Consider the following 24426-nt stretch of genomic DNA (forward strand, 5'->3'; position numbering starts at 1 on the left):
TTGTGTATATATGTGTTCACAATGACTGAGTCTGCACCTTGTGTTTGTGTCTGAGCTGTTGAATCATCACCATCGTTGGGTTAATGAGCAGAGGGACCAGGTGCAAGGACGAGATGACTTTGCTTCACTCGTTCACTCCCCTAATTGAAAGTGTCAGGCAGCTCCAGACGCCTCATCAAGCCCAAACACAACACCTTCACACAAGCCACAATTCTGTGTGTCAATCCAAGACTGTGCTCCTTTGTCACACTGCCGAAGCGCTGCAGGTTTGATTGGCAGACGCTGACCTCGTTTGTCTGAAGCTTCCCGTGCTTTGAAACCTCCGGCGGCGGGAAAAACAACACATTTACCAGAGGATGAGGTGGTTTGCATTCTTTTCTGAGGAGGTTGGATCTAAAAGTGAGAAACACTGCTGCCTGTTCTGCTTTTGTGGTTGTTGGCACAACATAATATATATTTTTTAAAACGGGAAGTCTCGTATTTTGCTCTTTTAGTGTTTACATACATATGTTTTATTACATGAGGAATTAAAGGTATTAAATCTGCTGAAATCTCTGCAAAGTGAAGCTTATATTGAGATATTTGATGTAATACATGCTGTTTAATTGTGGGTCGCTGTGCTCTGGTTATCTCTCGTTAAATGTTGCTGTTTGGATTTGCAATTTCCTGTTTGACATTCACACTGCTGAGGAAAGAGCACCAGTCTTCAATCAAACTAGAGAACTAACTTTACACTTCTTTTAACATTGGTTTTAAACTCGACAACAGTTCTTTTGTTGAATAAGTTGATTTTTCTGACTCATCGCTGTCAACATGTTGTTGTTCTTCCTCAATGTTAAACAGGAAGTGTTGTCATACTAATACAGCTTTTCCATAAATGGGACAAAACAAGAGAAAGTTCCTTCATATCTTGGGGCCCTTAAACAGCTCTGCTCTTCACTTTGTGCAGGAATGAGGCTCATCCTGGTTGTCCCCCATCAGGGAGCCAAGGACCGTTGCACCTTTCTGAAACTGTATCTGTGAACAGCCCATCAGCTAATAGCTTGTTAGATTCAGTAATTCACCTTCCAGCCATGTGAGTCCCCCACACCAAACCTGCTCTGTGTTCCCTTACTTTTACATCTTCTGGACCATGAGGAGTATTTTTCCCATTTCATCAGTTTTGACACCTGTCTGAATTCTACACATTTCTTACTGCGCAGTTCCAGCTGTGGTCATTGTTTGACAGTCTGCGTGAGGGGAGGGATGCTCAAACACACACTCACCGCTGCCGTCCTTGCTCGTTGCTCAAAAGGTTCTCTGAAAAATGTTGGCGATAGAAACGTTTGAATGAAGACAATTATCCCAAACAATAAAAGCTTTCTGTCTTCATATTTGTCCCGAACTCTTCAATTTACTTTGGCATGTGGATAGTTTCAAGTGCAGCAGATTCTTTCTGTTTCTTCTCCAGAGGCTGGGTCTGTAAATCATTCATCAGACAGGTCATTTCAAGCCAGAATTCATAACTGTGGCTCTGGAAACATCCTGGAGTGTTTTTATTAAGCAGCAGCAGCAGGTCATCGTGAGGGCTGCATTCTCTGAGTAAAGACATTTTTCAGTCCCGCTGATGGTTTTTAATTTATCCACGTCCTTGTACGAGCAGTTGCAGATGGCTAATGTATACAGGCAGCGATGGACGTGAAGGTCGACCAATGCTGCATTTGACTGCCGAGCAGACGCTGACTGAGATAAAGAAGGAAGAAAAAGCCTTTAATTAAAGCGTGTGATTAAAAGTTTAATTTGAGAGGGTTTCACCTGGATGAACTCTACGGTGTAATGTCAACTGCGAGAGAGTAGCACGGAGTAAGACTTAGAGGAGTTGTAAATGAGTAAAGAAAGGAGGAGTGACATGTTATCACTCTGTCCCACTTCATGATAGAGGACTAACAGAGACGGGCAAGGACGAGCGAGGGAGAGAAAGAATTAAAACCAGGGAGCGAGGCCAGCTGAGAGAAGAGGGTCAGAGAGTGCAGCTCGCGGCTCTAAACAGATACAGCTCCCAGAGGGGGAAGAGAGCACACAGGTTTATTTATGGGGCCTTCAGGAGGGTAAATGTGCCTGCAGCCTCCAACCGCTGTTAGCGATTCAGCTGACGTCGCTTCAGGACACTCAGCGTTATCAACGCAGTGAAATATCATCAGTGCTGTCAGCTTCTAAGTAACATGTCAAAAACATTATCAGCTACAGAACCAACTCAGATACTTGTTGTGGATAAACGCTGCTGTCAGTAGCACCTTGATGTGGTCACTTATTGTTTCTTTGGTGAACTGTTTACAAGGATTCCTCATCTATTATAACATGAACCAATGTCTTCTGCTCTGCTGGGAGGTGACTTTTAAACACAGTTTAGTGTTTGGATTAAAAGAATTCACTGCGATGTTCTGTGGGTCATTGAAATGGGATACACTGACCTTCAAAGGGATCATCCACCTGTCTGCCACGAGGTAAACTTTTTGAAGCTCTAACCCACGAAACATGGACTCAACATGACCCCTGAGGATCCTTTAAGTCCTGTAAGTTTCACATCCCACAGACGCTTGATCAGATTGGGAAGTGGGGAATTTGAAGGCCAAGACAACACCTCAAAACTAGTCATATCCTAAACAATTTCTGCACTGTGGAAGGGCCCTTAATGCTAACAGAAACCGCTGCCATCAGGGAATCGGGGGCATATTTGGGCTGCAGCAATGCAAGGTGTTCAAGCATAGTACTGTTCAGAGCGTCACATTGAGGTGAATCATCCGGACAGGCCACCTTCTTCCATTGCCCCAACAGTCAAAAGACCACTGTGGCGTTTGATGGTCTGCAGCTTTGCAGTCCCATACGAGCAGCAAATGTGATGCTCGGAGTCCTCTGACAATTCACTTCACTCTCCACCAACGGGCGTAGGGTATTCAATTCAATTCAATTCAATTCAACTTTATTTATATAGCGCCAATTCACAACAAAGTCATCTCAGGGCACTTTACAGAATAAAGTCAAGATTATAAAGATATATAAAGAGAACCCAACAATTCCCCCTGGAGCAAGCCATAGGCAACAGTGGAGAGGAAAAACTCCCTTTAACGGAAGAAACCTCCAGCAGAACCAGGCTCAGGGTGGACGGCCATCTGCCTCGACCGGTTGGGGTGAGTGGAAAGGGGAGAGAGAAAAGAACAGAGCAACAAAAGCAACAACAAAACATCTGGCAGATTGGTAGGATCAGTAGCTTCACGCTGGAAGACACACAGCTTCAAAGCCGGGGGACACCTGCAGAAAGGGACAGAGAGAGGGGGACAGAGGAGGACAAAGACAACTACGGGAGAGAACACACAGAGTTAATGACATACAGTGGTGACAATTGCTGGATGAGAGGAGAGGAGAGATGGTCAAGAGAAGGAAAGGAGCTCAGTGCATTGGGGGGTGGGTCCCCCAGCAGTCTAAGCCTATGGCAGCATAACTATAACTAACTATATGCTTTATTAAAAAGGAAGGTTTTAAGCCTAGACTTAAAAGTAGAGAGGGTGTCTGCTTCCTGAATCTGAACTGGGAGCTGGTTCCACAGGAGAGGAGCTTGATAGCTAAAGGCTCTACCTCCCATTCTACTTTTGGAAATTCTGGGAACCACAAGTAGGCCTGCATTCTGAGAGCGAAGTGGTCTACTGGGATGATATGGTGCTATGAGGTCTTCTAAATATGATGGAGCCTGACCATTCAGAGCTTTATATGTAAGAAGCAGGGTTTTAAATTCTATTCTACATTTAATGGGAAGCCAATGGAGAGAAGCTAGTGAAGGTGAAATATGATCTCTCTTGCTAGTTCCAGTCAGCACTCTTGCTGCAGCATTTTGGATTAATTGCAGGCTCTTTAGGGAGTTACTGGGGCATCCTGAAAGTAGGGAATTACAGTAGTCCAACCTAGAGGTAACAAATGCATGGACCAGTTTTTCGGCATCACTTTGAGACAGGATGCTCCTAATTTTGGCAATGTTCCGTAGGTGGAAGAAGGCTGTTCTAGAGATTTGTTTTATATGTGAGTTAAAGGACAGATCCTGATCAAAAATAACTCCAAGGTTCCTTGCAGTAGTACTGGAGGCCAGACTTATGCCATCTAGTGTGACAATATGGTTGGACATCATATCTCTGAGATTTGTGGGCCCAAATACTATGACTTCAGTTTTGTCTGAGTTTAAAAGTAAAAAATTGTGGGACATCCAGGCCTTGATGTCTTGTAGGCATGCTTGAAGCTTTATTAACTGATTATTTTCATCTGGTTCCATAGATAAATATAGCTGGGTATCATCAGCATAACATTGGAAATTTATGGAGTGTTTTCTAATAATGTTGCCTAAAGGAGACATATATAAAGTAAAAAGTATTGGTCCTAACACAGAGCCTTGTGGAACTCCATAGCTAACCTTTGTGTGCATGGAGGATTCATCATTAACATGAACAAATTGAAATCTATCAGATAGATAAGATTTAAACCAACCTAGTGCAGTTCCTGTAATTCCAATTTCATGTTCCAGTCTCTGTAATAAAATGTTATGATCAATGGTATCAAATGCGGCACTAAGATCTAACAGAACAAGTATAGGGATGAGTCCAGTATCTGAGGCCATGAGAAGATCGTTGGTGACTTTTACCAGTGCTGTTTCTGTACTATGATGAACTCTAAATCCTGACTGAAAGTCTTCATACAAATTATTCCTATGAAGGTGATCACATAATTGTTTTGCGACTACTTTTTCAATTATTTTAGAAATAAAGGGGAGATTAGATATTGGTCTGTAATTGGCTAAAACACCTGGGTCAAGACAGGGTTTTTTAAGTAATGGTTTAATTACAGCTACCTTATATGCCTGTGGTACATAGCCTGTTTCTAAAGATAGATTTATGATATCTAATATGAATGTATCTATTAAGGGTAAAGCTTCCTTGAGCAGCTTAGTTGGAATAGGGTCTAGCAGACAGGTTGTTGGTTTAGATGAGGTAATAATTGAAGTTAGCTCAGAGAGATCTATGGGTAAAAAGCAGTCTAACAGGGAGTGGGGCCTTATCGATGACTCTAGCACTGTTGAACATGAAGATCTATCTGTAATTTTTGGGGGGAGGATCTGGTGAATTCGTTCTCTAATAGCTACAATTTTATTCATAAAGAAGGTCATGAAGTCATTGCTGCTCAAAGTTAAGGGAATAGTAGGCTCAACAGAACTATGGCTCTTAGTCAGCCTGGCTACAGTGCTGAACAGAAACCGGGGGTTGTTCTTATTTTCTTCTATTAATGATGAATAATATGCTGTTCTGGCATCACTGAGAGCTTTTTTGTACGTTTTTAAACTATTTTTCCAGGCTAAATGAGATTCTTCTAACTTTCTGGAACGCCACTTCCTTTCTAACTTTCGTGTTTCCTGTTTTAAGTTGCGTGTTTGTAAACTATACCATGGAGATCGCCTCTGCTGGTTTACTGCCTTCTTTTTTAGAGGGGCAACACTATCGAGTATTGTACGTAGTGAGGCGGCAGAATTGTCAACAAGATAATCTACTTGTGCAGGAGTAACATTAAGGAGACTACTTTCCATTGTATTAACATATGGTGAAGCAAATGATGAAGAAATAATTTCTTTAAATTTGTTGACAGCTTTTTCACTTAAGCATCTGCTATAGTGGAATTTTTCCCTACCTGCTATATAGTCTGTTATTGTAAATTCAAATGTTATTAAAATATGGTCAGACAGAAGAGAGTCGTGAGGAAATATGGTTAAATTATCCGCTTCAATTCCATACGTAAGGACAAGGTCTAACGTGTGACTAAAACAGTGAGTGGGTTTATTTACATTTTGGGAAAAACCAATTGAATCTAATAATGAATTAAACGCAGTGCTCAGACAGTTACTGTCAGCATCTACATGAATGTTAAAGTCACCCACTATAATGACTTTATCTGTACTAAGCACTAAATCAGCTAGAAAATCAGAAAATTCAATCAAAAACTCTGAATAAGGGACTGGAGGACGGTACATGATAACAAATAATAGTAGTTTTTGAGTTTTCCAGTTTGGGTGTGAAAGGCTAAGAGTAAGACTCTCAAATGAGTTATAACTATGTTTAGGTCTAGGAATTATTGATAAGCTACAATGGAAGATTGCTGCAACTCCTCCACCTCGGCCTGTGCTTCTAGGAACATGGTAATTAATATGACTTGGGGGGGTTGACTCATTTAGACTGACATATTCTTCCTGCTGCAACCAAGTTTCAGTGAGACAGAATAAATCGAATTGAAGATCACTTATTAAGTCATTTACTAACAGAGATTTAGAAGAGAGAGATCTGATATTTAATAATCCACATTTAATAGTTTTGGGGTTTTGTTCTGTAAGAGGAGTAGTCTTAACTTTTATTAGGTTATTATGATTAACTCCTCTTGTTGTCATATTTACTTTATGTAATTTAGGTCGGGGAACAGACACAGTCTCTATAGGTATGTGGGAGTTGTGGGGGGGTGACGGTTGTAAGGACACTGCAGAGAGGCGTGTAGGACAGGATCTCTGCATCCTAGGCTCAACTCTGGATTGTTTAATAAAACCAGCCATATTTCTGGATAAGAAAGCTGCACCATCTAAAGTAGGATGGATGCCATCTCTCCTAATCAGCCTAGGTTTTCCCCAAAAACGTTTCCAATTGTCTATGTAGCCCACATCGTTTGCTGGACGCCACCTAGACAGCCAGCGGTTGAATGACGACATGCGGGTGTACATGTCGTCACTGGTCAGATTTGGCAGGGGACCAGAGAAAATTACGGAGTCCGACATTGTTTTGGCAAAGTTACACACCGATTCAACGTTCATTTTAGTGACCTCCGATTTGCGTAATCGGGCGTCATTAACTCCCAGAAACATGAACCGACTGGTGGTGAACCTCGGGCGTCTGTTTAGCATTATCTATGCTACTGTCCTCGGATCAGCTGAAACGCCCCACAACAGCTGCTGTTCCGAAGAAGACCCAGTCCTCCAACCATCAGTTTGTCAAAGACGCCCAGATCCCCATGCTGTATCTACTTCCTGCTTCCAACTCATCAGCTTCAAGAACATTATTTTGTGCCTATCATCTCCCACATCCTGAAAGGCACTGCTGTATCCAGATAATCAATATTATTCACTTCACTCATCAGTGATTTTAAAGTTGTGGCTCATGTGTTTAGCTCAGTCAACACATACAAGAGTGAAGCTACTACACAAAGTCACTGTTCTGTGTCAAGCTTTTGCTTTGACTTTAAAACCATCATGAGAAGCAGACACGTTTGCTCTGGAACAAACTAAAACCGAAGACGATTACGTTCATGAAGAAGCCTTTTAGCTTTGTGTAGCTAATAATAAAGTGTGTGTGTGTGTGTGTGTGAGTCTTTCAGAGTGATGTCTAAATTGTGTTTATTCACATGTCAAACTGAAGACAAATCAGCTGTGTGTTTTTTTTTGTTAAGTCTCAGCTTCGGGTCAGACAGTGACGTTTTAATTCAGAGCTGAGCAGATCAGTGCTGGTAATAACATCATCAGTGGCTTATTAACAGACGTGTCAGTGTATTATTAGCTCAGGTGCTGTATGAAGCGAGTCCCTGCTGAGCTCTGACTGACACCAGCTGATTAGAAGCATTGTTCTCCTCTTGCTGACACACAGTGAACAATATTAGCTCACATTATTTCCAACATTTCAAGCCAGAAAGCAGTGACGCTTCAAAAGATTTGGTGAGCGTGAGGTGAACATGACAGGATTTTTATGGCTGCATGCTATCTGTGTCAGTTTGTTCTAGTTTGTGATGTTATTGTTAAAAACGACAAAGTAATTAACTTCTTTAACGTGGTCTCCTCCTTCCCCCCCTCAGATGAGCTCCTTGGAGCAGGTTGGGGAGGAGGTGGTCGGTCAGGCCCGTTGTCCCTTCGAGTCCGGTCAGTCCAACGTGGGACTGTTTGCTGGTGAGTTAAAAGTGCCACAAACCGCTGTGAAATACTCCGCAGTAAACGTGTTTGTGGACAAAGCAAATGCAATAGTTCGAATGTGTGTATTGTGTTTATTAATGTCGATGCCTGTTTTCAAATTTAATCATTGTCTCTTAGTTATTAATTATTTTTTTACTATAGACTCAGGAAACAAATCTACAAAAAACCTTTCAAAAACTGTATTACTGTGTCAGTTACAAATTTAAAGTAGATTTGGATTGTTATTTACTTTTGTTCAAGTATTTGAATGTTTAATAAGTATGTTTAGATACATAGTTTAACCATGAATGCAGTTCAGCTTCAGACCAAACAACATCAGATTTCTTGAAGAATTCAGAAAATAGGAAGGTGTATAATATTAACATTAGTAATAACCAGTTTAAATGTACGACAATATGCAGCAGTAACTAAATGGATAATTACATAAAAATACAGTACAATCCTGTTATGTTTGTGGTTTTAAAATAAAACCGTTTTGATGATTATTTTATTCAGAGAAGTTCAGTGTCTCACTGTGAATGTTCTTTTGATCAGGAGGCGACTTCTACTCAGCCACAATGACCGACTTCCTGGCCAGTGACGCAGTCATCTACAGAAGCCTGGGAGAAGGCCGACCTGTCCTCAGGACCGTCAAGTATGACTCCAAGTGGCTCCGAGGTAAGTCACATGACCTGGTCGGTCTCATGACACCGTTTTTACACGGTTTATCAAATATGTGGTCTCATGACAGGGATTATGTCCACATCATATCGCACATGACAGAAATTTTTAAAGTGTGTTTAGTAGAGATTATATGATGAACATTTTTCCTGGTCACAGCCTATTTTTCCTCCTGTAGTTGATTCCATGACGTTCATGTAAACTAGAAACCTGGTTTCTAAAATCAGTGTAGGAGATGATGTGAATGCCTACAGATTTCTGCCATGAATACGAGTAACCAGGTTTCAAATCATCTCTTTCCATGTAAGCGTGTGCAAATCTGCAGACAAGGTTTTCTCAGAGTCCACGCAGAAAACTAATACTGAAACTAACAGAAAGTGGGCTAAAGACATCTGAATATCCACACGTGCACACGCACACACACGTGCACACACGCGCACACACACACATTGGAAGCAGCAGACATACGTGTGGATTCTACTTTAGTCAAGAAACCCAGTTTCCATCAGTTCAGGAACTGCAAGAGTCTGTGAAGAGCTTTGAACAGGAAGGAAGTGGCTTTAAATCCTCTTTTTTACAGCTTGTTCCAAGTTTATTAATGAACCTTTGAACCTCTGAAACTCTCAGTGGGGATTTGAAAGCATTTCTGGGGAGGGTAAAAACACAGGAGCTGATTGTGGTTGGGGGCAGGTTGAGGGTAAAATACAGCAACACACTTTTATCACCCAATAACTTCTGGAACAGATCGCAAACGTGCAGTAAAAAAGCCGCAAGGAGAGTTTTGACTTGAAAATGATAAAAATCAATATTATTCCTCTTTCTCTCCGCAGAGCCTCACTTCCTTCACGCCATCGACTACGGTAACTATGTGTACTTTTTCCTCAGTGAGATCGCAGTAGAGTACACCGCCCTGGGCAAGGTACGTCTGTGTGTGTGTGAACATTTTCCTCCAAAAGTAAAGAGTTTGTCGAGGTAGATATACTGAAAAGCTGGGGGGGTGTTGAGCCATACTCACCGTCTCGCAGAAGGGTTTTATGTCTTCCAAGACTCCAAATTACAGTATGTCCAAATTTCGGAGAGTGTCTGATTTCCAAACGGGGAACCTGCCCAAAGCATGTGCGACAGTTTGGGAGGTGAGCCCTTGCATCTGTTGTAAGCGGCGAGTTGGCGTTGGTGTAAAAGATTCTAAATATAATTTTGAGCCGAAGACGAATGTGAGATTCAGGAGGTGCATTTGTTCCCGTTTCGCAGGTCTATGAGGGATTACTGTAGGTCGTCTGAGATATTAATGAGTCATAAATTATGAAAAGTTTTCTGTGGTGCAGCAAACTCATTAGAGAAGTCAGTAACAGAAGGAAACAGGATGATGATGTACAGGTATCAGGAATCACACTCGATTCTGATTGGTTGCTGTAGCACATTGTCACTGTTTTGACGTCAGCATTTTCTCCTAATGGTTGAAGTAATGAAGTAGATACAAACGACTCAACGCTAACAGCCAAAAGATCCATTCACCTAAATATGAATAAGAAGGACTTCAGTCTTAAATCCTTTTAAAAATACAAACAGATTGACAGGAGGGACTCTGTATCACAGCTATGGTTAGGAAACACATGTTTATTTCAAATAAATGTCAAATGATTGATCAATAGTACATCAAACTTTTTATGTCAAAACAAAAGTTTTACGAACTGAAACCTAAAGTAGTCATAGTTTTTTATTCAAGGTTGTTAGTTTTCCAGCACATAAATATAGATGAGACAAAAATAATGATCTTAATTAACTTTTTGCTCATGGAAGATGTCATCAGTCCATCACTGATTTCCACTTCACTCATGTCATCTGGCCAGGTGGTGTTTTCTCGTGTCGCCCGGGTGTGTAAGAACGATAATGGAGGATCACCCAGGGTTCTGGAGAGATACTGGACTTCCTTTCTCAAGGTACCTCCACACACCCTTTTCCAGCACAGTTGTAACTTTGCTTTACATTGACAAACACCGTTTATAACAGATATTGCTTTTATAATGTTTGGCAGACAAGCAGCTAACAAGACTAAACAGAAAGACAGAAATTAAAATAATTTTGTCATTTGTCATTTGCGTTTTCAAACACCTTTAGTTGCTTTCAGATCGTCTACATTCTGATATGATGGCTCAAAACTAGAAGTTACCTTAATGAAAAACAACTAACCGACTCAAAGTACCTGAGGAAGCCTGTTAGACTGGTCAGCTGCTGCACGACTATTACATTTTTAAGTAAATCAACACGAAAACTATCAAGAGAGGAAAACAGATGTAAAGTTTTCTCCTTTCTCGTCCGTACCAACTGTAACAGATCTCGCTCTTCTTTCTTTAGACCATTTCAAAAAGATATGATGACAAACCCCACATGATCCATAAAGTTAAATTTGAGGTCAACAATGTTTCTCAACTATGTGCTCAGTTGGTCTATGACAATTTAATATTGTGTTCCATTTCTGTCCCTGGACCTTTGAACATAAAACCAAAATGTCATTTCTGTCCTTGTTCAGCTGTACCAGTCTTTTAAATACATTGACCGTTAGTCTGGTTTTTACGGTAAATCACCTCAGCCTGTGTTATTGTGATGTTATTTGTCATGGCTGATGTAAAACTGTACGTCCTGATCCTGTTCTCTGTGCTCAGGCTCGTCTAAACTGTTCAGTTCCCGGAGACTCCTTCTTCTACTTTGACGTTCTTCAGTCTCTCACCAATGTGCTGCAGATCAACCAGAGGCCTGCAGTAGTTGGAGTCTTCACTACTCAAGCCAACAGGTGTGTGTGTGTGTGTGTGTGTCTGTGTGTGTGTGTGTAAAATGGGGTTTAAAAAGTATTTTACTACTACTAATAAAACAAAAAACCAAACAAACAAAAAACCTAAATAAATTAAAAAAAGGCAAAAAAGTGCCTTAATCGAAAAACTCCAGCTTGTTATTTTTTTCTATATTTATGGAACCAGAAAACGGATATTGTTACTGTCTTGTTTAAACGATGAATATTTTGACAAACCCAGATCTGTGTTCAGCTTTATGCAGGTTTGTGAAGGTGCAATAAATTTTGTGCCATTTATTTTGCTCATGTAGCTCAAGATTATTATTAATCACTCAAGGAAATATTACTCCCAGATAAAATCACGTAAAACAATATGGCTTTAACTTAACTGTGTGTGTGCTGTCGTCTCCAAATGTATTGATTCAAAAGTAAGAGGATTTGGTCCTTTCAGGTTAACATTGGTTCATGTGAAGATTAGGGTCAGGGGCTGAATACAGTAATATTTAGAGCCTTTCAGGGTCACAGGGGGCTGGAGCTTGTCCCTCTGTCTCAGAGCTAACACAGAAAGACATACACATACAGACAGACAACCATTCACATTCACACCTACGGTCAATTAGAGTCACCAGTGAACCTAACATGCAGGTCTTTGACTGTGGGAGGACACTGGAGGAAACAGGAAGCAGGGGGAGAACATGCAGACTGCAGGCTGATGGTGGATTCAAACAGAGGACCTTCTAGTTGTGAGGCAGCAGCACTAACCACTCCTCCTCTGTGCCGCCTGCCTAATACATTTGCATCTTTTTTCCTTATTTCCCAGTTTGCCTCCTCTCTCTCTTGTTCTTTTAGACTCGTGTTGCATGTGTCCTTCTCTCACCAGGGGGACTGTTCATTAGTGTTTACTGCTCTGTGCTGACTTCCTGTGTTAATGACAGTGCTGGAGCACAGAGGTCAGTCCTCTCTCCATACGCTTGCAGTGAATCCTTTAGATTTGTTTACTGTCAGTCTGGATTATATAATGTTTGTGTCCACTGTGTGCATTCAGCAGTGAGTCAGACTCAGCAGAGCGCTCGGAGGCCTCGCTTTCATCGTGTTTCAAGGTGCTTCATTTCAAAGTTTTCAGGTCTTTGGAGTCTTGGGATGGAGTTTGTTAGGTTTGGTTCCTCTTCAGTTTTTAGTGTTTGGACTGACACTGGCAGAGGTCCTCTGAACCTGTTTCATCTCTGTTTTGCCTCTGCACTCACACGGCCCCTGAGTTCCTTCATGAACGTTAGCACTGAATTACTTTCAGCTTGGTGAATGTGAATGTCTCTCTCTGCAGTATCCCCGGCTCTGCAGTTTGTGCTTTCTACATGGACGACATAGAGAAAGTATTCAACGGGAAGTTTAAGGAGCAGCGGACCAGTGACTCGTCCTGGACTCCTGTGCCCGATGAGCAGGTTCCCAGACCGAGGTGAGCCACTAAAGAGAGTGTGATGATCGACACTCTCACTAAACAGAGTGTGGAGTCACCTGTGTTAGCGGACAGAAAAACTGAGCTTTTGTTGTTGTTGTCCAGGCCTGGTGTGTGTGCAGGCGACGGTCCGGCTGCAGACTACAAATCTTCAGTTCAGTTTCCAGATGAGACGCTGACGTTCATCAAGTCGTATCCTCTGATGGACGAAGCCGTTCCCTCCGTCAATGACCGCCCGTGCTTCACCAGGACCTCCAGCAGGTACAGGGGGGATTACAGTACAATGAGGGAGAGAAGGTGACACAGCTCCACGGGCCATTCATTTAAAGTGCAGACGCATATTCCTACCACGGTGTAACATCAACCCTCCATTTTACAAACAGTAGTACAGGCATCTTTGCATCTGTCAAGCCTCTAAATTTGTAATCTATTACTGGAGCCAGACGTAACCTCAAACAAAGCGACACAAACACAACCACTTTTTATTGTTAAAAGCTTTTCAGTCTCAACAGCTGCTCCTGCTGGGACTGTACAATATCATGCAGTGTGTTATGCTGACAGACCTGCGGTGACAGTTTGTGCTTTCATCCTGTGCAATGTGTCATTATCGAAGACGCCTGACGCCTCCAAACAACGTGACGTGTTCCTTTTATTTTTTCACTAGTTAGACATCATCTACAGCATATTCGGGGATCACTAGGAGCTGAAGCTGGATTTACCTGTTGACTCTCTCAGCTCACTACCCACATACATGTCTGACATATCCCCTGTTCCACCTCGAGGCTATTTCATAGATTTGTTTAATTGCAGTTTATGTTAGTTAGAAAGATGAAGCCAAAGCTGAAAGAGGCTTATTTCCTGTTCATATGTGGCTGATTCTGCATGTGTCTGCAATGGTTTAATCATTCAGCAGCAAGCACCAGTGAATCAGGTTGCAGCTAGAGTTCAACCAAATGACAGCTCTCTCCTCAGATTATCGAATGATAGCGAAAGAGAACCGAGAGGTCAAGAGGAAAGTGGAGGTGAAGTGTACCCCGATGTGGCATGTTTGAACGTCACAGCAGCTCTGAGAGGAAGCAGCAAATCCACCATTGTGACCTCAAGCAGCCGGGATAATCATCAGTATCAGCTTTGATTAGATGTCAGCTCACAGGAAGTACACGTGCTCCCTCTCGCTGTCTGTTTCTGCCTTGATGCTCTGGAAATCTATGACCTTTTTAATCTGCGTCTGCAGGTTTCAGATGAGTTTCTGAAGAATTCTAATTACCAGTCTGGAATGGAAATGAGACTCTCAGTACCATGTACGAATTAGCCTCTGCACTGGAAAGGCCCGAGCTGACCCAGATAATGATGATGTGAACGTCCAAAGGGCTGCACAGATCATCTCACTCCCTTATGTACATACAGAGGCACTCTGCAGTACTCTGAGTCATGCAGACCTGTAAAGGAGTTTTTTTGTAGAGAAAACATACTCATCCTCTATGCACATCCCGTACATCTTTAAGTACTTGAGCTCCTACATTTTCCAGCATGCTGATTGTTTGATTTGTTTATGTCTAGACAAGGAACATGAGAGTAGAGGAAAGATAGAAAAGAGTCGAGCAGACATTTATATCTTTTAAGTTAGAGCAAATGCGTCCTAACGTACCCAACAATTGGGTTCAGTTTGGTTCAAATATTTCACTTCTCCAGTGGATGTATTGTAATATTTGTTCCCTGAGTTTTCATCATTAGGTCAGTGTGTTTTATCGTTAAGTGAAATATCCCTGTATGGACTGGCACCAAGACTGTGGTCTAGCAACAACCATGTGGTTATTCTCAGCAGAAGATGGACATTAAAACTCAGATGGCTATGGAAAGGGAAACACACCAAAGAGACGTCCACCTATAGTTGACCATCTTGATGGCAGCCTGAGAGCTCGATCTGCAGGTCCCTTTGCAAAATGTGCCTCCCAGCTGCTGAATTCTAGTGACTTGATGAAACGAGCAGCTTTGTACCTTTTCTCATTTGACCATGTCTAAACGCAAAAGTCTTCAGTAGAAAACACACTCGTAGTGTTGCACTGGCCGCAGCTGTGACTGTTGGATTGTCAGTTTCTGATAATGTTGCAGAAATGATTTGCTGTAGTCATCAAATATCAGGATGATGGATTCAGACGGGGATCAACTGTCCAACAAACACGTCCCTTTGGTATTTTGAAGCCTCAGTGCTACAGCATTTTTATTCTTAACTTCTTGCTCATATTTTTCACACTTAAATCCCCAGACTGACAACAACTGCTGCCGTTAGCTCATAGAAGTTAAAATGAAATTACACCTTCAACTCAATTCCTTTTGCACATTATTATCTTTAAAGATTTCTGATTTCTGCATATCTGTCTTTTCTCCAGGTCTAAGCTGACCCAGATTGTGGTGGACGTCTCAGCTGGTCCCTTCAAAGACCGCACGGTGATGTTCCTGGGCTCAGATGACGGCAGAGTCCTGAAGGTTTTGGCCAGCACACATCCTAATGACACCTTTGCATCCAAACTGCTGGAGGACATTGACGTTTACAACCCCTCCAAGTAAGACTGAAGTCTCCTGCCGCTGCTACTAAAGCTTCAAATCGAACCTGTGTTACATTGAAATCCACTTCCTGTCTGCTTTTGTTTCCAGGTGTAACGTTCAGGGTCAGGAGGACAGGAGAGTTCTGGGATTGGAGCTGGATAAAGACAATCATGCTTTGTTTGTAGCCTTCACTAGTTGTGTCATCAGAGTTCCGCTCAGCCGCTGCACCCAACATGGAGCCTGTAAAAAGTAAGAATACAGCGTTTTAAGATACGCGTGCACTGACTTCATCCCGCAGCTGTGGTTTTTACAGGTCAAAATCTTCCAGGACTCAGTCAAAAGTACTGGGTTCTAAGGTCTAGAGTTTATTTTTTAGCAAGAAAGCTGAGTTATTCTGGAACATGGAAGCAGCGACACAATAATTGTGTTAATTTGGGCAAACATCCAAACGTTATAATGGGGAAATCTTCTAAGCATTAAAACGCTCAGCGCTTAATTTGGCAACATAATCAATACTGCAGCAGTCAGTGTGTGCTGGGGGAAGGGGGGGTGCCGAGCCTGAAAAGTTAAATATGAACAGAAAGAACCTTATTTATGGACGTCATTACACTGAACAGACCAGAGCTCACTGCTCGAATTAGAGCACATTCATCAGTGGAGAGGCTCATGGCACACACACTGTCGCTAATCAGTCATGTTTTAATAACGGAGTAGGATGAATAAACGTCAGCAACACAGCTGCAGAAGTGCAGCGAGGTCTCCATTATGGAAAACTGTTCTTCCAAAGGGGATCCACTGAGACCCGCATCAGCCTGTGTTCGCTGCTTCAGCATCAGGACCAGAGCTGCAGACTTGATCCTGTGATTATAATAGAACTTTGGAGCCTCAATACAATCAGCAGAAGTAAAACGCTGTTGTTAAGCTGTAAATGCTGGTTTAACTTCAGTGTCACCACCACTAAACTGTCCTCCTTCAGTGACCTGACATATCCTGCCAGTTTAAACTCTAGAGGCTGCACAGACGGATTAGTGAGTCGGTGACGTGGCGTTAAACGTTCTTAACAACCTCTGTCGTCTCATTTAGCCACATGTTAGCTTTATTTATGTTTGTTTATTAGACGTAAAATCTCAAAAGTAGCATGTGTGAAGTATTTACTGATTTATTTCATATAAGAAAATAAATCTCATGGTCTTGTATTAACAAAGGACCTTATTTCAGGCATATAACCAAAAAGATTTCAGAATGAAGAGACTGGTACTGATGCTTTAGGACTCATTCTTTGTTTGACTCTAATGACTTTACTGAGTTGGCTTCACTTCATAATATTCATTTGAAGCTTGAGTTGAGATTCAAATGACTTCAAATGACGACTGGATTTTAGACTCATACTTAAGGAACTGAGTTGGGATTCAGGTTTTGGGACATATGATTTTTTACTGACTGGACCCCGTCTGACAGAGTCGATACAGAACTTGAGACTTGAAAACTTGAAACTCCGAACTTGAAACTCTGATGACTTCTTGTGACTTTTACTTGTCAGCAAAGAATTCAGTTTGACTTCACATAGAAATAACTTTTACACATGACTCTTCTACACTGTTTCTTAACAATGATGTTTAAAGCAACTAAACTGCAGACTTACTTATGTTTCTCTGAGCAGCTGAATGAAATGATTCACTAACCCGATGAGAAAACGTGTTGATCCTGAGAATACTAGTAAAATGCTGGGGCAAAAGGTAGAGCACTGAACCCCAACTTAGTTGCTCCCGGTGAGTGTTGGCCAGCTGCATAGCAGCTCCCCCATTGGTGTATGAGTGTGTGTGTGATTGTGAGTGTGAATGGGTGAATAAGAAGCAGTGTAAAGCACTTTGAGAGCCAATAGGTAGAAAAGAGCTTTATAAGTGCAGAGCATTTTACACAGTCTAAATATATGTCTTCAGTTTGTCATAATAGGCTTTTGATGCGTTTAGACTCTCGCAGCACCTGGTTAAGGTTAGAGAAACATCGTGGCCTGGTTAATCTGAGAAACAAGCAGCAGTGACTCCGTGCACAGTGTGAATATTGACCTTCAGGCAGAACCACAGTCTTTGACAGTTGACATGACCCAACATTCAGATGTACATTGAGAACAAAATAATCGACTCACATCATGATGTTACAAAACCATGGTCCCATTTGCAGCCTAGCTGCATAAGAATGTCATTATTAGGAGACGGGTTTTGGACCTGGACTTGACTCTGATTCCTTTCCGTGCTCCTTTTTTCCATTATTGTTCCATTTCCTCACGCTCTCCATCACTTATTGTTTCTATCATTGCTGCTGCTGCTGTTCTTCTCCATCTTTTTCTCCTCCAGTGGAGTGAAAAACAGCATAACATGGTCTCTGATGTCCTGACTTTCTAAAGCAGACACACACACACACACACACACACACACACACACACACACACACACACACACACACACACACACACACACACACACACACAGTGCTGTCATCTTTAGGATTAAGTAAACATTTATAACCTGACATCACTGACAAACTCTCTCTCGCTGTTCACATCAACACACACAAATCTGTCAGACCAGCCTATTTTATTTTATAGTGTCTAACACACACACACTCTCACACACACACGGCTCTTAACTGCATTCATAAAATGCTCCTCAGCCCTCTACCTCAACAGAATTCCCAACCTAACCTAACTAACATCAACACAGTTTTAATTAACTGTATCTACAAACTCCACACCTGCTTTTACCTGTTGTGTGAAGAAATTACCACAACGTACATTTTCCAAACTGTGCTTGTGATTAATTCTGATGCTTCACTCATTCTTTCTTTTTCTCACGTTTTTTTTAACAGCAAAGTCGAATCACTTATTTTTCAACCAAACAAAGCAGGATTTGTGGGAGCAGCAGCCTGTTTTTACTGGACAGTTATTTGCTAATTGCTGTTTTTTAATCACTTTTATCTTACAAACAAAAGACTACCTGCACAGATGTTTCAGAATAAAAGCCTTCCGACACTTCAGAAGCCATAATCCTGGAACATGCTTTTAATTCCTAACATTGCGAGTTTTGGTTCTTTGGTGTTTGGGAAACAATAGAAAGAATTTGGACTGAATACATGGAATCAGTAAAAGCAGGAGGTCAAAAGGACGACTGCTGTTGATTCTTGGGATGCAAACCAAAGACAGAGCAACTCAACACACAGCACATTTCTTCCTCTTTCTGCAGGTCCTGCCTGGCCTCTCGTGACCCATACTGCATCTGGCTGCGGACTGGGAGTTGTGCCAACATGGCGCCAGGTTTCAAGTACGTGTCACTCGCCCTTTTTTCTCTCCCTTTCTGTCACTCGCCCTCCCTCATGTCTTTTTCTTTGCCTCCCTCTCTTTCCCCTGAGCCATCATCAATCTGACAGCTAATAAAGCTCTGACGGCTCCGCTCGTAAATCTGCCGTGCCGAGCAAAAGGTTGTATATCTGTAAGATGTAAATCCACGATGCCTTTCACACTCGCAGCCAAAGTGAAAGGATGGATGTGGAAACAGAATATTAAAATGGATGTCAGCAGGAATGTACTGCGAGCACTTTGTTGGCGTAAATCTCTAAGTTATGAAACTTGGTTGGCTTCAGAACGCGTCTTGCAGTGTAGACACCTGACGGTTGTTGTAGGACACGTCCTGGTTGTGCCCTGAGCATTTGTTTTGAGCGAGAAGCCTTTTTCCGCTCGTTTTTTCAGTGTCCAGTTTTGACTGTGGTCTCAGTTTGCTGTTGTCAGCATGTCTGTTGTCCTGTGCAACACGGAGTTACCGTGGCCTTTCTGTCCACCTGAACCCATCTGTCCTCTCACCTGTCCCATTAACAGGACACTTTCTTCAGAGGTGCTGCTCCTCTGTAAACTAGAGTCAACCAACCTCATTCCTTTTAAGAAATGTTAGAAAATAGATCACACGTTAGGCCAAACCACAAGTTTATAAAGACAAATTCCTTGGTTGGAATGTCAAGTCAAGTGGCTTTTATTGTCATTTCTACTATACACAGTGGTACACAGTACACAGTAGAAACGAGATAACGTTCCTCCAAGAACCAAGGTGCTACAAACAACACAAGCTATAATAAAGTGCATCGAGTGCAACCAAGTGCAAACAGTGCAGACGAAAAAACAGTACAGACGGACAGTGTAGACAGACAACACAAGTAAACACAGGACAGGACACAAGACACAAGACCCAAGACAGTGCCGACCAGTAAACCTACTGTATACTATTTTACAGTACAGTACAGTTCAGTTAAGTGTGCTAGGGGTGTTAAAAAAAAGAGCAGCATGTAAACGGTATAGTGCATTTAAATGTCCAGCATGTAAAAAAAGTGCAATTGCATTGGAATGTGCAAAAAAAAACAGCAGGTAAACAGTGTAGTGCAGTAAATGTAGAATGATAAAAGTAAATAAATAATAAATAAGTGGTGGTGGAATGAGATGAGTAGTGAGTGATGAGAATGTGTATTTAATAAGCAGCTTGTTGAGAGGATCAGAGTGACTTTGCTCCAGACTTTAGTCCAGGTTCTGTCCCCATTTCCACTAAAACTCTAACTTTAATGTTTGCTTTCCCCCCCCCCCCTCATTTGAATAAAACCTAAATAAAACCTCTGCACTGAGCTGTAGATTTAAAGGCCGGCACACACTTAGCCAACTGTCCTGCAGATTATGAATGTGATTCAGTCATGACGACTAGTATGACCTAGTCAGTCCTGATCAGTGCCAGTCCGCCGGCTCAGTCAGTCAGCAGAGACAGTCGTTAAGTCTGTCTAAAGATTCTAGCATTTGGTATTTAGACCCACTCTCTGCCAGTCCTTCTCACTATGATTATTTTAAATAGGTTTAATATTTACGACCTATAACAACATTAACTTCAGCTTTGCCTTAACACAAAACGAAGGAAAACTACTTTGCTACTGAAAAACACTGGAGCCCCCCAAAACTGCTGTGTGCTAACAGAGTAACCAGTATATCGAGGTCAACACACCTCAATAGGAGGGGCATCACGAAGAACCGTTGGATCTGGAAACACCACAGACGATGCACCGACGTGCTGATCATTCCTCCAGCAAATGGACGACGGCTTTACTCCAGGAAGTAACAGTTAATTCTGCTGTTTTCTCAGCAGAATATCTGTTTGCACACGTGGCTGTTAGAGTCCACTGAAGTGAACCGGTGCTGCTGCCTGCTGCTCATTCTGTTTAATAGTGACCTTCTGAAAAGACTGAGTAGCACTGAGAGGGGTTCTTTCCCTGCCAGGGGGAGATGTGCAATACAACCACAGTCTGACCTGCTGGAACAGCCGGGATTAAGGGCCTTGCTCGACTTCACCTCGGTGCCATTTGACAGTTCAAATTACTGTCTCTTGAAGGAAAGGAAGGTGGTACAGTAGGTGGCAGAATGTCTCCTTGAAGGTGGAAAAAGCCTTGTTCATTTACTGAGGCTGAAAAAAAGGGTTTTCCCCAATTGTTGTCAAGTAATAGATGGCACAGGATGCTTCCTGCAAAGACTGGAGAAGTTAAAACAGCAGAACCACTGGATGAACCCACAGCACTGGGAGGAATCTGAGCTAAAAATCAAAATCCTCCAAATCTACAGAGGGACTGTTGTTAAACCCTGTGGTCTGAATAAACTCAGCTTTCTTCACGGGAATCAAACACAAGCACCAAGCGACTGAGATAACTCGCCCTTCTCCACTTTATTACAGTGTGGCCCTTTTAAAAAGACACATTCTACTGAGAATAAGTCACAGTGTAAATAAGTCTAACCCTCTGAACTGAAGGAGATGTCAGTAGAATAAAGCACAAATAGCATCTCGGAGGCAGGATGTAATTTACAGACCTGTTACATCTTCTTTTTGCTCTTTTAATCTTGGTTTACAACAACATCCTCAGATGCTGCTCGGCTTTTTATCTGCACTCTCAGACCCGATGCTGCTTGTTTCTGCTGTCAGACTCATTACAGGTCATTCCCACTAAAACCCAGACAGATGAATGTAGTCATGCAGCCGCTACAAGGCCCTCCATAATGTGGTCTGTGGGTCTGTACTGTAGCGATGGAGAGAAAAGCAGCTCTTTCTGAGGCTGTCGACCTGCAGGAGTTTAGAACTGATGATATTTACAGACGCTCTGCAGCTCTCCCAGGATTAAAACAAGTCCTCCCCCGAGAGGAAAATATGAAAATAATATCAGTTCAATTTGCAGGGGGAGAGGGGGAGCGGAGGAATGGCGGTGAAAACGACGCTTTGGCCGCAGATCGATCGTCATGAAGTGTTGTGGGGTGGGCGCGAGCTACCTGACACTTTGCAGATATTGATTGGGAGGGTGCGCGAGGGGACACATTTCACAAGCTGCTGCAGAGTGTGTTTGTGTGTGCTGCTGAAATCTCATCCTGTCTCGGCATATTGATGGACTGGAGCACAGAAACGCAGGGGATTTCATCTCCAGGCTCAGCTCTCGTGTTTTGAATTCAGAGTCAAACTAAAAGCTAATGGGAGTTTACAGAAGCATTTCAATGTGTCTCTGCAGGTTTTGGCCCATTAACCACAGACCTCCTACACTTTAAATGACTAAATAACCTTTTCACAAACATAGCAGAGTTACCCTCATGGTTAGAAGGTCACAGTTTAGTACATTCATCGACTATTATCCTGATCCATCACAGGTCAAACTGTGGTGCTGTGCTAAGTCAGGTCTTTCTTTTTTTCTTTTTAAAGAACAAATTAAATTCAACAGAATGTATTATTCTCCAGTGTAATTACCCACCTGTCACCAAGCAGAGAATAAGTTAGAAAGACAGAAAATGAAAATGTCTGAGTTTGTGCAAAGTGTCCAAACTGCTTCTGCTTAAAATATCATCTAACTGTACAAACCCCATTTGCAGGAAAGTTAGGACACACATATGTAAATAAAAGGAGAATGTATTGATTTGCAAGCGATTGGAAATGTATATTTGATTGTAATTATAAAAAAGGAAACATAGCAAATGTAAATGATGAGAAATTTGATTGTGTTTAGGGAAGAACATGTTCACCATTGTGCCAGATCGTCTCTTCTTTTAACAGCTTTCTATGTTTAGCAAGTAATGACACCAACTGCTTTTTCCCAGCTTTGCTCGATACATTTCCGCTTCTTCTCTTTTTTCATATTTGTACTTTATAAAGCTCCAAATGTTTTCAGTCAGATTAGCTCCTGGACTCTTTTATTACAGAGTCGTGCTGCTGGAATAGCTGCACAGTGGGGTTTGACATAGTGTTGCTGAAATAATAAAGACCTTCCCTGAAAAAGATGTTGCCTGGTTGGTGCCAGATGTTGCTTTAGAACCTGTTTATATCATTCAACATTAATGGAGCCTTCACAGATGTGCAGGTTACCAAAGACATGTGCAACTATGCTGCCCGCACCATCAAAGATTGTGACAATGAGTATAGGTGTTTGGGTTTTTCTCTCAAGATTCCTCGGAATAAAATGCCCAATCTTTTTTACTTTTATGTTCAGAAACATTCTCAAAGTGTTAATCCTGGCATTGTGAACCTTCCCCATCCTAACTTCTGAAAGACTCCCTGCAATGTTTTTTTTTTACCCAAACATGATACTGACCTGGTATCAGTTAACCTTTTTTGTAGTATTTTGTTGCAAATTAGAAATGAGCAAATATTTTTCTAAAAGCAATGACATTTTACAGTTTCAACACGTGACCTTTTTTACTATTAAATATCAAATTAAATAATCAAATTATTTAGTATTATTTGATATTATTATTATTTATTGAGTTTTTATTTGATCCAAAATGCTATGTTATGAATAATACATATAAAAAAGGTGCAGAAAATGTAAAAACATCTAATAGCTAATACTTATAAAATTCCAACCAAGGAGACTGCAAAACTAAGAAAATCCTTAGGTTTGTAACTTCAGAAGGTCTGAAATAATTCATTTATTTCAAGTCAGTTCGTTTCATTTCAGAGCTAAAAGCGTAATGTCATCCTCAGTGGGAGGCTTTAGATTTTCAGCTCTTGTTTTATGAACCGAGCCCGTCTATGCGCCTCAACACTTCCATCAAATGTGAAGCCAATCAATGTCAAACACAAATATTCCAGCAGGCATACATAATCCCTCTATTGATCTGCAGTCAGTCTGAATGTGATGCTGTGCTCTGCTGACAGCTCTTTGTATTCACCCGTCTCCTCTTGATGTGTCTCTTCACATCGATCGATGAGTCGTGGAGCCCGGTGGGGGGGGGCTGTTGATCCGAGGAGGCTTAGTTTTGGACGAGTCATCTGTTGGCTTTAAAATCAAAGCCGGCTAACATGGAGCTGATTAGGAAATTTCACTGTGTTTTCATGTCAAAGACAGATTCTCCGAAAGTAAAAAGTATTTTTAATTTGTAGCAGCAGCAACAATTGTTGCTGAGATTAGGGTTTTGATTTGTGCAGAGGGCAAAAAGCATAATCGACAAAAAGCAGAGATCTCTCAATTTCTTGAACGTCATCAGAAAATGAGGGTGGTAACACTGACTTTGTGTTGAGCTGTAACATCAGGACGACTGTTTCAGCTGAAAGAAGGTATAAGGAGATAAAAGCAAAGGAGGGAGGTGAGGAGAGATTTGGTTCACAAAGCCTTTTAGTAGAAATAGTGAAAATACTCACCTGTCAGATCTTAACAACTGTTTTAGTAAAACAGACATGGAAACTATTTCTACTGGATCAAACATCGTGCGGCAAGAGACAAACTTCAAACTATCAAAATGGCATCGCTCATGATTAGTCGATTTCCTCAATGAAGTTTGACCACGTTCACACACATTTTCAGACAGTGAAACGTCAGCGCTGTACGGATGAAAACCCAGGAGAAAAGAAAGCTGCATGAAACCAGATGGATTCTGATGAAATAAAATATGTTGCATTAAATGGCTGTAAAAGGCATCGT

The 24426-nt window shown here is 41.7% G+C and overlaps 1 protein-coding gene across 3 annotated transcripts in view; it reads left to right on the forward strand.

Moving 5' to 3' along the window:
- Nucleotides 1–24426, forward strand: part of LOC137099397 (semaphorin-6D-like) — a 144368-nt gene that overhangs the window by 83505 nt on the left and 36437 nt on the right. For 2 of the 3 annotated variants that reach the window (XM_067476197.1, XM_067476187.1), the window contains 10 exons: nucleotides 7897–7987; nucleotides 8546–8668; nucleotides 9502–9590; nucleotides 10522–10611; nucleotides 11335–11462; nucleotides 12781–12912; nucleotides 13018–13173; nucleotides 15303–15476; nucleotides 15568–15708; nucleotides 18699–18776. In XM_067476197.1, coding sequence (XP_067332298.1) covers nucleotides 7897–7987; nucleotides 8546–8668; nucleotides 9502–9590; nucleotides 10522–10611; nucleotides 11335–11462; nucleotides 12781–12912; nucleotides 13018–13173; nucleotides 15303–15476; nucleotides 15568–15708; nucleotides 18699–18776 — 1202 coding nt within the window. The remainder of the gene's footprint in view (nucleotides 1–7896; nucleotides 7988–8545; nucleotides 8669–9501; nucleotides 9591–10521; nucleotides 10612–11334; nucleotides 11463–12780; nucleotides 12913–13017; nucleotides 13174–15302; nucleotides 15477–15567; nucleotides 15709–18698; nucleotides 18777–24426) is intronic. The other variant, XM_067476207.1, reaches the window with a different exon arrangement.

Source organism: Channa argus, chromosome 1 (assembly GCF_033026475.1).
Source record: "Channa argus isolate prfri chromosome 1, Channa argus male v1.0, whole genome shotgun sequence".
NCBI classification, from domain to species: Eukaryota; Metazoa; Chordata; class Actinopteri; order Anabantiformes; family Channidae; genus Channa; species Channa argus.